We start from the raw sequence: 12,992 nt of genomic DNA on the forward strand, positions 1-12,992 counted from the left end.
CTGTGTAACTGTAGAAATCTTAAGTGGAGCGGTGCTGAATAAGAACATACTCGCTCAGCAAATCCCTTATCCTGGATAAATAAAGGGAGGACAGATGACAGTAGCTCATGTCAGAGACGTTATTGAATACCCGCTTTATGCATAATTCAGAATTTTGGCTGTCGTCCGATATTTGGATCCAGAGCTGGATACTGACTTTGCACATTAAAAAAAAAAAGAGCGAAGAGAGGGTTTTGAGAGAGGCAGAGAATTAGAGAGCGAGTTAGAAAGACAGCGAGAGCATCCTGACCTGTCCACAGTCATTGATTATGTGCTCTTCACATTCCACTGTTTTGATGCGCAAAGTGGACAAGTCTTTTATTAACGCACTCTGTGTCCATCAACAAGCCCTAGTAGAGAGAAAGCGAGCTGCACAGCCCCGTCTGTCCACGCCACAGCAGCTCTGCACTTATTCCATCGTTTCCCTCCAGGATCGAATTAACGGATACGGGGTGGGGGAGAAATCCATAATCCACAAAAACTCCTGTGAACTCTGTCCGTCACTCCGCGACTCAGACGCTTTTGCCCTGTACTCTAAACTCAATAAATAGCTTTTAAGTATGGAAAAGGTATTTTCTCCCCCCTGATGAAGAAGGACACTCACTCAGCTATTCCGGCCCATCAACGCGTCGTCTGATCCAAACCCACTTCATCAGAGCCGCTTCCTAAACACTGCAGCTGTTGTTGTGGTCCCATGTTTTCCCCTGATCCATCAAATGAATGCTTCCTTTTGTTTTCACCTCACACATCATGTTAAATGGTCTCTTACATAATAACACAGGATCCGTGCTTTTAGCGTGTTAGACACGCACAGGTCATACAGAAGTGCAGAGGTACCTGCGCTGAGTGACAGGAGTCGGGTTTCAGCTCTGGTTCACATTTATTGATCAGACTTACCGGTGTCCTGACACTAAGTGATACACTAAGTGTGATTGATGGGCGGATTATGCACACAGCACCAGAAATGGACTGAAATATTGTTTTGATTTTCAGTGTGTGGTAAGCATGCGTCCTTGCCATAAACTGTAAAAATAAAGGACGTAGCCACCATGACGTCACTCACCGGTCTGTGGATTCTTATTTTGAAGCCTCACAGCATTACAACCGTCACCATCTTGTTTTTTTTGGAGCCAGAAGTGACCATATTTGGGCGATATGTTGGAGGAGCAATGGGTGGAACTGGAACTGACTGAGAAGCCAAGGACACTATTAGCAGACAGTCTGTCACTCAAAGCGCCCTGCCTTTAATTCTGCATTACACATAAACCCTTAATACAACGTAAATGGGTGAGTTATATAAAAATTCACCCCGTCTAGTTGTCATGAATGTTTTAGTTAGCCATAGACACCAACCAGGCTGTAAACATGTTTATTTCTACTGTTAAGGTGAGCATTTTAACATGGAGGTCTTTGGAGATTTTTCTCTGTTTTGGAGCCAGCTCAAGGAACTCAAGGAAAAGCAGTTTTTTGGCACTTCTGTGTTGGCTTCATTTTTTAGCTCCATAGCTTGCTGCTTGATCCTCACAGGAAAAATTACCTCAGTTGGCCGGGATCCATAATCTTTACTTCCAGCTTCATGTGACTATAATCAGGTTGTGAACTTGATCCTAACTCAAATCAGACAAAATAAAAAAAAGTTGTATTTTTGGACAGCCAAGAGACAAAGCTGTTTGTGATATTATTATTTTTTTTAACACAAATTTCTGAATTTACGAAAAAAAGTTTTGCGTGGAGAGGAGCCGAGAGATCGAGGCACTGATTAGAAGGAGGGAAGTTTACCACAGTGCACTTACACACACACATGCAAACATACATTGTTATGATACAGAGCTGGTTTCAAAACTAGAAAAATATCCATTTAACGAACCACCACAAATGTTTGTATAATTACAAAAACTGTTAATTTAGGCTGTTTCTATCAGGCTTGACTATAGGTAAGCATTTGGATTTTATTTTTTTTATATTGGAACAATGTGTGAACACTCTTCTCTTTCTTTTGATATGTCATGATTGCAGCATGTGGATGCTGTTTTTGTGTTTACTGGCAGTGGCATAGCCATCCCTGTAATGTAGTTTTTTGTTGGATTTATTATCTTTCTGACATAAAAAAAAACGGCATATTGGTTTAACTGCTGTCCTCTAGGTCCTACCTGGATATGCTGAAGGTCATCATGTTCAGCTACCTGTTCTGGTTTGTCCTCACCATCATCTTCATCACGGGGACCACGCGCTAATCAGCGTCTTCTGTATGGGCTACCTGGTGGCCTGCTTCTACTTCCTGCTGTTCGGTGGCGAGCTTTTGCTCAAACCGATCAAAAAGATCCTCCACTACTGGGACTTCCTGATCGCGTACAACATCTTTGTGATCACCATGAAGAACGTTTTGTCCGTGAGGAGCTTCTCTTTATTTGTTTATGAGGATCAGCTGATTACTTTCATGATAGTCAAATCCTGAATACAGCACATATGAGGCAATATAATAATACAGACAAAACGCATTCACTATAAACCTGTTTGTGTATTTATGTGACATCAGAGATACAAAAGGAATGCTTCAGTCATGAAATGATTATTTACATATCAACTATGTTACGTTGAATTTGTGAAGAAAACGTTGATTTTCTTGTGTGGTGAGTGAAGAATTCAAAAGTGTAGAAAATTCTTGATTAATTGGAGTAAAAGGGGGGTTGCATTTAACAAAAACAAAACTAAATAAAAAACATCTGTTTACAAATCTTAACTCCTAGCTCCTGTTTATTAATCCTTTGAAACATGAGCAAATTGGCTTTATTTTTTCAAGACATGGGAAGAAGGCATGAGCAACTTTTAATGAAATTATTCCGAAATTTGCAAAAAAAAAAATTGGAAAAAGTACAAGAAATATACCTCAAAATTGGCCCGATAAATTAATAAATTAAATTAAATAAAAAGAAAGAGACAAAAAAGTAAACACAATAAAACAAAACCAAAAAAAATAACCTAGAAAAAATGTACTTTAAAAAAATATAATCATTTTGTGGGTGAACTGTTCCTTTAAAGATGTTTCTATATTTAAATATATAATAACTGACTCTTGCTCTTAGATCCTGGCTTGTGGCTACATCAACTCTCTGATTGAGAACCGCTGCTGGTTGATCCAGCTGTTCAGTCTGGCCTGCACCATCAAGGAATACAACATCAACATCACCCAAAGCAAACACCAGTGAGTTGACTCAATATTTCTCTTTCTTCCTTCTTTGTGCATTTGTGTTTTTTGTGTAGCCAGATTTCACAAGCAGGTGAGACGTCCCCATCAGTAGGCAGATTTCCATTAACCCTCAAATTGCGCAAATTAAAATTGCGAATAGAAAATATGTCAATTTTGGAAAAAAACTCCCATTTATTGCAAAAAAAGTTTTACACTCACATAATGTGGTATTTCAGGAAATTAAAAAAAATCAACATATTTCACAAAACTCCAATGGAAACACTTTTTTTATCGCTTTTATAGGTCACATGATGTTATGGTTATGTACTCATGGGTAGAAACTGACTTCCTCAGGCACGATGCAGCATAACTATAAAAGTTGAGTTTTTAATCCACAATTCCTCTGTGAAATCATCGATCGACTATCTCCTCCCAAAAAACCCTCATACGTGGCTGCTTCCATGTATATGTTATCACAAGAGCAGAAGTTGCATACAGTCATCTTGCAATTGTGTTTTAACGACATTTCGAAAATATGCCTGAAGTTTTGTGCAAGTCTGTAATGGAAACCCTCCTTTTGTTAGGAGGAGCACAAATCGTGAAATATACAAATTGTTTATTTTTCAGGCCTATATATTAAGGTCAGTTTAGTCTTTGTGTTGATGTTGCTGGACTTGCAGTGAATACAAAACACTGCCACAATACTCAGTGAAACAGATATAATAATATAACAAAATATAAAAAAATACTGTAATAACAGTCAATAACAGTCTGTTTTAACATCCTTGCAAATTTATTTATATTTATATTTATATTGCATTTATCATTAGAGCTGTGTGAGCTGCCCAGCAATGAGGCCGGGATCATCTGGGACAGCATCTGCTTCGCCTTCCTGCTGCTGCAGAGACGCGTCTTCATGAGCTACTACTTCCTGCACGTGGTGGCTGATATCAGAGCGTCACAGATCCTCGCGTGCAGGTACGCCAATGAGGTTGAGCCAGCCTGCTGCATAGAGACACTGGGCCTCGTTCACAAATCTGTGCTAAAAGTGTGCATATAAACTTTTCATGCACAAATCTGGGATTCACTTATATTTTGTTGAATTATTTCGTGCTTTGCAAACACATTTAGAACTGCCATCCGTCTGCACAAATGATGAAAGCCCAGCTGTCTTAGAAAGTGTAAACACACACCTTGTAACTAAATGCATAACGTATTTAAACCACATTCATCAAAGAAGACTCAGTTTAAATTGATTTTATTTGTAAAGCCTATTAACATAAATCACAATTTGCCTCAGAGGGCTTTACAGCAAACAACATCCCTCTTTCCTTGGAGCCTCACAGTGACTAAGTAAAAACTTTCCAAAAAACTCTGTAACGTGGAAAAAAAGCTGTAGAAACCTCAGGAAGAGCGACTGAGGAGGGATCCCTCCAAACGGATGTCGTAAAGAACAATAAGAGAAGGAGGGAGAAATGAGTAGAGATGCACAGCAACATCATTTAACAATAGTAATAGACATAAAAATTAATAAATTTAATGCAAGTGTTGTAGTTTATGTATGTGGCAATAACAGTCATATGTATATAATAATAGTGGAGGTGTGACTAATAATAATGGCAGTAGTACTTGGCGTCTCTGTCAGCCTGGCTACAGTGCTGAAAAAAAACCTGAGATTGGATTTTCTTGATGAAAAACAGTTTGCTCTGACATTGCATTACGTTTTAAAACTGTCAGACTGCCAGACTAAACAAGACTCTTCCAGGTTGGTTGAATGCCAATTTATTTAAAACTTTCACGATATTAATTTCAGTAGACAACAATGTTTAAAACAGTTACTAATACATGCACTTATTTGAAGCATCCTCATCCATTATTGTCATAATTAAAATATTCAACCTTAAAAACTGAGTGTTCCACTCGTTCATCAAACATTTGTTTGCGTTTCAGAGGGGCGGAGCTTTTCCAGGCCACGATAGTGAAGGCAGTGAGAGCCAGACTGGAGGAGGAGCGCAAATCTGTGGAGCAGCTGAAGAGACAGTGAGACTCCAGATATTTGACTTATTCTCTGTGGTGTTATGCTGTTTTGGGTTTTTGTGTACAATTTTCAAGACTAGAAAAAAAATGTAAAAGTTATATTCCAAGGCTTAATGTTAACATTTACATATTTATATACACATAACTTCAACAAAATCAATCAGTTGTCTTCCTCTGGATTAGATTTAACATTTTGTTGGACACGTTCAGTGGAACACACACACACTGGGACTGAGCTCAGAGTAACCCCATAAATCAGGCTTTTGCTGCACAGGTGATACTTAGAAATGGAATCGCTTGGTTGCTGATTTTGATGTTTTCATGGGATTTTTTGATTGTAACAAAAATGTCAACATCAAGCACGGCCAAGTCTATTTCATGACTTTGAATATCTTTTATTAATCACAGTTTTAGATAAGCAGACATGATTCAGAAAGGCATCTAAAATCTGTTCTGCATTAAAAGAGACTACCGGCTCAGTCTTTTGTGTTTCCTGTAAGCCATCGCTTACTATAACGCAGTACATGAAGTCAATGTATTTCCACCACTTACAGTTACCTCAGGAGTTCCTCCTGAGCTCTGATCATATCCACTCACCCGCTCTAATGAGTACTCCGCTGTTTCATAACGTACACTAATTTCCATGTGAAGCCTGGAGATGTTTATAGTCTGTGATGTTCCTCTGTGCCGATACTTTGTGTCTCTTCACTGCCTCTCTGATCTAATCAGGATGGAGCGCATTAAAGTGAGGCAGCAAAAGTTTAAGAGGGGCAAGGAGAAGATGCTGAGCATGGCGCAGGAGTCTGGAGAAGGACAGACCCTCGTCCAGCCGGAGGAGGATGATGATGATGGTATGACGAAGGCTGCGGGGGCCTCTCTGTGCAGTCACTGTTAGAGAAGTTGATAATGAGGTTGCTGAGATGAGTGAGTGTATTAGTGCCTGGATTCATTAAAGGGGACCCATTATGCTCATCTTCAGGTTCATACTAGAAGATGTTTACATGCTTTAATATTCAGAAAAACACTTTATTTTCCTCATCCTGTCTGCAGTGGATCAGCTGTATTCACCCTCTTTCTGAGACGCTCCATTTAAGCGCTTGTCTCTTTAAAGGAATACTTGATCCACAGAACGACCATTTGTAAATCACTGCACCAAAAAACCCCCACTAAGACCTGTTAACATCTGGCTTTTTAATTATAATATATAAGTTAGGACATTTATGAGTATAATATATAATTACAATCACCATTCACTAGCACATCAAATGACTCTGCAGTAGTCAGATTATCAGCTCCAGCTCCACACAGCTTCCACTGGCAATGACAGAAATACAACACCGGCGGACGTATTAACTTTATGCCGCTTAACCGGTGCAATCAGGCTCCCGGGAACAGCTTTTTAGACAATTTTTGTAGTGGCCAAACAATGTATTTACACTTAAAGCGTATTATTTAAATTTGAAGTGAAATGAAACTTGTCTACCTCTCCCTACTCTACCCTACCATTTTTTTTGTAACAATGATACAATGTACATGACTGAAAATTTAGAAAAAGCCTAGTAGGTCCCCTTTAACATATTTTTTTGTAATGATGTATTATGAGAAGTATTTGATCTAAAAGAAAATCTTCATGGAGTAAAAAAATATAAACATGCCTTGAAGTTTGCAGAAGAATTAATTTTCTTATGAAATGTTGCATTGATGTATTTGTGAAATTTTAGGAGCACATCGAACGAAAGCCAAGACCAAAAAAAAGCAGTGGTGGAGGCCGTGGGTTGACCATGCTTCCAGTAGGTTGACCCCCACAACCCTCTTTTTTCTCTTCCTCCACTCTGATTGGCCCTTGTGTCCTTGACCAGAACGCTGAGGATTCCCACACTGCCCCTGGGCTCTGAGGGCGCCAACGCACGGCAGCATCGCTCCGTCCAGACTTTAGTCCTTTTCTGTCTCTATTTAAGGGGCCCTTGTCACCTGTAGCTCTGGTGTGGAGAGGCACTTCAGTTTCGAGATGATCTATAAAGCTGTGTCAGTAGCGGAGCAGAGCAGGGTCGCCTTAAATAGACACAACGTTGAAAAGAGAAAATGACTAATGGCTGGAGTTTGTGCTTGACACTATCGGTCTCACCTAAAGAGCCCACAGTTGAGAATCACTCTAAAATATTTTCATGCAAAGACATGAAGCCCGACCCGCCTTTATTCTCAGTACTGGAATAAAGGATGAAGGGTTTGTTCATTCTTTGCCTGTAGACATGATCACCAAACAGGAGAAAATTTGAAAAAAAAAACCAATTGGACCAGAATATAACATTATTACCTTTACAGTTTTTGGTAAAAAAAAAAAAAAAGCATCTTTCTGAGTGAATACAGTGGTCGCCTGATTGGTTTGAACTCATGTCTCATGTCATACTCCACCCCCACAACATTTTCAAATTATTTCTCCATTTTTATCTCTTTGTCATTTGATGTTTCATCTCCCAGCATCCTCCCTCACCTCCCGCCCACTGCGGTTCTGTTCAAGGACATAAGTCAGCCTCGTCTATCCCATTGCTTCTGACACTTAACTACTGTAGACAGGAGTCACCTACTCTGTGGAGTGAAGGCGGCTGTGCTTACTGGAATCTTTAATAGACGCCTTTCATTGTGCTTTGTGCTCATAGTCATACTCATGGTAACATTTTTATGTGTTTTCTGTTTCATGCTGTCATGTCTTTGATGTTTTTAAAAGTGTCTCTGAATCGTGACTCACTTTAGACTCATTAAAACGTTTAATATGAAGTGAATTGTGTATAATTTAACGGTAAGTGGAACTGTTGTTTAAAACCGATGACTGACCTCAGCCTTTGTTTGACTGAATATAGCGACTAACTTTACCCTCTGCCCCCTCAGTGGTTAGAAGTGGAGACTATTACTTGTTTGAAACTGACAGTGAGGAGGAAGAGGAGGAGGAGGAGAAAAAAGAGGAGGACCAGCCAAAGAAGTCTGCATTTCAGGTGACGTTAAATTTTTCACTGTGAAACGAGATTTTTATTTTCTCACTTTCTCTGTCACAGCCGATTAATTACATGTTTTTGTTGTTGATGAGGATGTAGAACTACAGTTTTGAAATACTGCCTTTGCTTGAATATTTCCAAAAAATTAATTCTATCTATTAAGTAAAGGATTTAAATACTTTGTGTCCTATAGTGGTTCCCAGCATTTTCTTTAAGATGTACCCTCACACTGCTTTTAGATACATCACATCAGGTTTCAATGGGTTAATTTAAATTCATCATTAAGTGGATATTATTAGACATTATTCACAGTATTTTTCATATATTTTAATACCATTCTTACAGTATTTTTTCTTACAGTTAAACTGTCAATTTGTTAAGTTTGTTTGGTTAAGTTTGTATTTAATAATTAGTGACAGGAGCTAGACGTTCAGCTATTCTAACTATGTAGTCGTTACTTTTAGCAAACCATTTAAATTCTATATTATTTATTTTTAGCTACTTTTTAATTAAAAATTAAGTCTAAAATTAGATTGAGCTAACTGTCTTAACTTCTCTGCTTACTTGCTAACTACTATTCACACACTCTGGTTTGACCCTTCGCTAAGTCCAACTCCTAAAACACGAACTGGACAATCATAGTAAAGCATCAGCCAGCTCCAACAAGGGTCCGACAGCTATATGGCTGCTCCATAGACTCTATTTCAATTTTTTTGTTTTCAGGCGTGTTTTGTTGTTTTCGAGCTAAATGTTATGCCTGGGGTATGTGTAATAGCAATGCTCGTTACCTGGAAAGATTCTTGAATACATTTTAGAATTTATGATTTTTAATGGATGTTTATTTTGTTACCTTGCTATCTTTTACAAAGGGTTGAGGATTTTGAATACTAACATTCAGGAGAATGTGACAAACTATATGCATTCACCTTTACAGTATTAAAATGTTTTCTTGTTCACTCCTAATACATTTAACCTCTGTTGATTCTAATTATGTGAAGTCATTTTCTACTAATCCTCTTACACTGTTGTCTCTCTGTAGCGAGCTATTGGGAAGTTTGTCTCTGCTGTTCTGGCTTTGCCAAAGTCTATCATAAAGCTGCCTAAAACTATACTGCAGTATGTAGTCAAGGCAGGCAAGGTACTCACCACCACAACTAATCAACACAGCTTTCTCTCTGTTTGAACATCTGCCTCTTAAATTAACAACTAACGCAATGAGTTTCCAGCTCATGTTTGGTGACAGAAATAATAGAAATCATATTAACAGATTCACACGTCACAGTGATAAATGAGTTTGTCCATTTCACAGTCAAATGCTAATTTGACATAAATCATCAAACATAAGCTGGAATAGAAATGCTTTGACCTTTTGCATGTTGTTGTGATCGGCTTTCTGTCGGTTTGCCTGAACTGGAGCTTTATTCTGACATGTTATTGGTTTGTGTTTCCTGTCTGTTTTTTGACCTTTTCATTTTGTCAACAGCTGTATTAGCACTTAGTGTTTGGGCCTGGTCGCTGATAAAAGACTTGGCTATGTAACATGCGAACTAATATTCCACTATTATTCCAAATATGACAATATTCTGAATTTGATTTGGCTCATGTAAATAACTTAATTTGTCTAGAAATACCAGGTGTGGCTCTCATGAGCTATGTTGAAACATGAAATATTTTTAAGAAAAGTTAAGGTTTAGTTTCAAAAGTAGTCTGTGGTCATATGAAAGGGTACGTGATTTGTAATTAATGGATCGCAACGTGCAGAATCACCTTAAATTGGTGTTTTCCTTTTGCTTGTTTTTGCTCTGGCATGATTGACTTTAGTGACTCGTCTTCTTCACATCCTTTCATGGATGCTAAACTCCTTCTCTCTGTTCTCCAGTTTCTCTATCACGCCTGGATCACAGACCCCAAAGCTGCCCTGAGGGCGCGGGGCAAAGAGAAACGCAAATTTTGGAAAAAATACACCAAAGGAGTTAGACACAGAAAAAGCAAGAGAGATGGTAAGTTGAATTTAGAGCAAGAAAAACTCAAACGAAACGATGAATTTCTTGTTCTTCTAACCACAGTGAGGTGTCATTACTGTACTTCAGCAGCTCATGTGACTATAGAGGTCGGCGACCTCTCAGATGGGCAAGAGAGAGGAGAGGAGAACAAGAAGTCTGAGGGTCCAGGTGGGTCTCTCCTCAAGAAAACGCTTTTTTTAATATCTTGAAATAAAAGATTGACTTGATTTTGTGATGTTAAATTCCTCCCGCTGGGTCTGAGATGCTAAAAAGTTTTGTTTGATCTCCTTCAGACAACATCATCAAGCGAGTGTTCAACATCATAAAGTTCACCTGGGTGCTCTTCCAGACGACGGTTGACAGTTTCACCAAGTGGATGAACGACATGTGCAGAGAGTACATCGACATCTCCACCGTGCTGCGTATAGAGCGCTGCATGCTGACCAGAGAGGTCAAAAAGGTATGTTTCATATGTTTCTTCTTTTTTTAAACCATTTATAAGCTAATTGAAATACTTAAATCAATCATTTTAAGTCAGTCAATAAGCGATTAACTCCTCTCCTCCCCCCAGGGTAACGTGCCGTCCAGAGAGAGCATCCACGTCTACTACCAGAAGGCCATGAGGCTCAACATGTCCAGGCAGGCCAGTATGGATCAGCTTTCTGAGGACGAGTCGGCCTCAGGCTCCACCAGGGTCCGAAGAAGGCGAGGAGGATACCCCATGGAGAGCCAGGACTCCACAGCCTCCAGAGACAGCATGTCCAGGTACACGAAGCGTCAGTAGTGCAACATGGGAGACCAAATTAATCCCCAACATGAAATGTTTCACAGAGTGACCTCTTACTCTCCTAACTTTATGCCCTTTTTTAGGTAGTACATTTAAAAAAAATGCTGCACAGAAATGGGATATTTGTTTTTTGTTTTGTCCCTCTATCTTAGGGTTAGGCAATAGTGAATTAAGCAATAAAAAAATATACTGTAGACTTAAAAATTCTTGATTTATTAAAGTATGACGTGACACTAGTATCTTGTGGGTTGGTAGACGTTAATAGCACGTTCAGCCACGTGTTATATTGGTTACAGCTTTCCTGCATCGTAGTGACTCACATTCATGTTATTTTCATTGAGACATGATTTATTGAAAAAGTGATAAAAACATAATTTGTACCATAGTGTCACTAATACATGCTCTTTGATGACCACTTGTGGCTCCACATGTGAATACGTTTTCTGAAATACATTTTTTTCCTACTTACCTCTTGTATTAATTAGACATGCAGACAGTTTTTTGTTTTATTTGTCCAGGTTTTGAGATACGACCCTAGACTGTAAAAAATAATGGACAGTTACCGTGACTTTAACCATTGGTTTGTCAACTGCCATTTTGAAGCGTCAAGTTCGGCATTTCGGCTGTCACCATCTTGGTGTTTTGGAGCCAGAAGTGACCAGATTTGAGCGGGAGGTTGTAGCGTTCAGCCTCCGTACAGCATTCATGAACAGGAAAATCAACTATAGAGACCAAAACCTGTTTTTCTCTTTGGGCATTTGAACACAGTGACTGTGGGGATGGACTCTGTTTCGGAGCCAGCTCAAGTGGCTGTTCGATGAACTGCAGTTTTGGGCACTTTATTTTTAAGCCCCAGAAGTTGCCGTTCGGACGTGACATATAAAATGACTATCGTTTGTGAACAGTTTCTTTGGAACTACTTTCTGCGGTAGAAATAGTCCCTGTTATGTGTTGTGTGGATTATTCAAGTTAACCAGGACAGTGTTTCTGGAATTAGATGTTGCTGTTGTTGTTTTTTTCCACACGTAATTTTAAAAGCTGTTAGACAAATATCTCAAACACGTGGCCATTATTGTACTCTCTGCATGGCCAGATACCCGTAGAGGTAAGTAAGAAATAGAAACTTGTATTGAATCTTGATATTTTGTTGAAACAACCCTATAAGGAAGCTATTGCTAGCATTGAGGTTGTACAATAACATCACATTGAGTTATTTCGTCCTCTCTTTTGAAGCCATCCTCGCCTGCATCTCATGTTTTTATGCTCATATAAAAAGGTAAACATAGAGCAAATCCCCTGCTCATTTTTAAAGTACGGGTTGGATTAAAGTGCTTCATTAAACAGTGTATGGGGAAACTCCTGTCTGTGTCACCTAACATACCTAACATCTCATCCTTCTCATCACTAATCACTCCATCTGTCACTCTCACCACCGCTCAGCGCCTTCACCGAGGCTACCACTCTTTTTTCTCGCCAATCCACTCTGGAAGACCTGGATGGGATGCCAGAGTCGATTCCCAAAACCAGCGAGCGCTCCAGGCCCAAACTGCGTAAGATGTACGGCCTGGACATGTCCAATTCGTCAATGGACAGCTGCAGCAGCTTCATGTCCAGGTGCCTGGCCTCTGCATCACCCATATACACACAACTGTGTTTCTTATCATTGTCACTGACATGAAAAATCTCATCTCATCTCCTCTTTATATCAAAGATGTCCACAGATCCATTTTTTTTAAATTTCAGCTCATTACATGACATCTCTATAACTCTTTTCTTTATTAAATCCTGCCAAAAACCCAAATATTACACAAAAAGCATGTGCGTTTTTTCATTTTGAAAAAACAGGTTTTCTCCCAGTAACAGTGATTTGAAAGCAATTTTAATTAAGGATAAGACTGCAGAGGTATACCGGTTTTAATGTAATGGTAAAGGTCTGAAAATTAAGGTTT

At 39.0% G+C, this 12,992-nt stretch overlaps 1 protein-coding gene across 1 annotated transcript in view; it reads left to right on the forward strand.

Annotated features, from left to right (window-relative positions):
- LOC121951149 (piezo-type mechanosensitive ion channel component 2) overlaps positions 1-12,992 on the forward strand; it is a 99,476-nt gene that overhangs the window by 70,855 nt on the left and 15,629 nt on the right. Inside the window, 15 exon segments of the mRNA XM_042497396.1 lie at positions 2,183-2,270; positions 2,273-2,428; positions 3,123-3,231; positions 3,987-3,995; positions 4,057-4,204; positions 5,177-5,266; positions 5,993-6,114; positions 6,985-7,053; positions 8,150-8,253; positions 9,293-9,391; positions 10,133-10,253; positions 10,344-10,424; positions 10,550-10,716; positions 10,828-11,021; positions 12,484-12,657. Coding sequence (XP_042353330.1) covers positions 2,183-2,270; positions 2,273-2,428; positions 3,123-3,231; positions 3,987-3,995; positions 4,057-4,204; positions 5,177-5,266; positions 5,993-6,114; positions 6,985-7,053; positions 8,150-8,253; positions 9,293-9,391; positions 10,133-10,253; positions 10,344-10,424; positions 10,550-10,716; positions 10,828-11,021; positions 12,484-12,657 — 1,731 coding nt within the window.

The sequence above is a fragment of the Plectropomus leopardus genome, chromosome 12 (assembly GCF_008729295.1).
Source record: "Plectropomus leopardus isolate mb chromosome 12, YSFRI_Pleo_2.0, whole genome shotgun sequence".
Lineage (NCBI taxonomy): Eukaryota > Metazoa > Chordata > Actinopteri > Perciformes > Serranidae > Plectropomus > Plectropomus leopardus.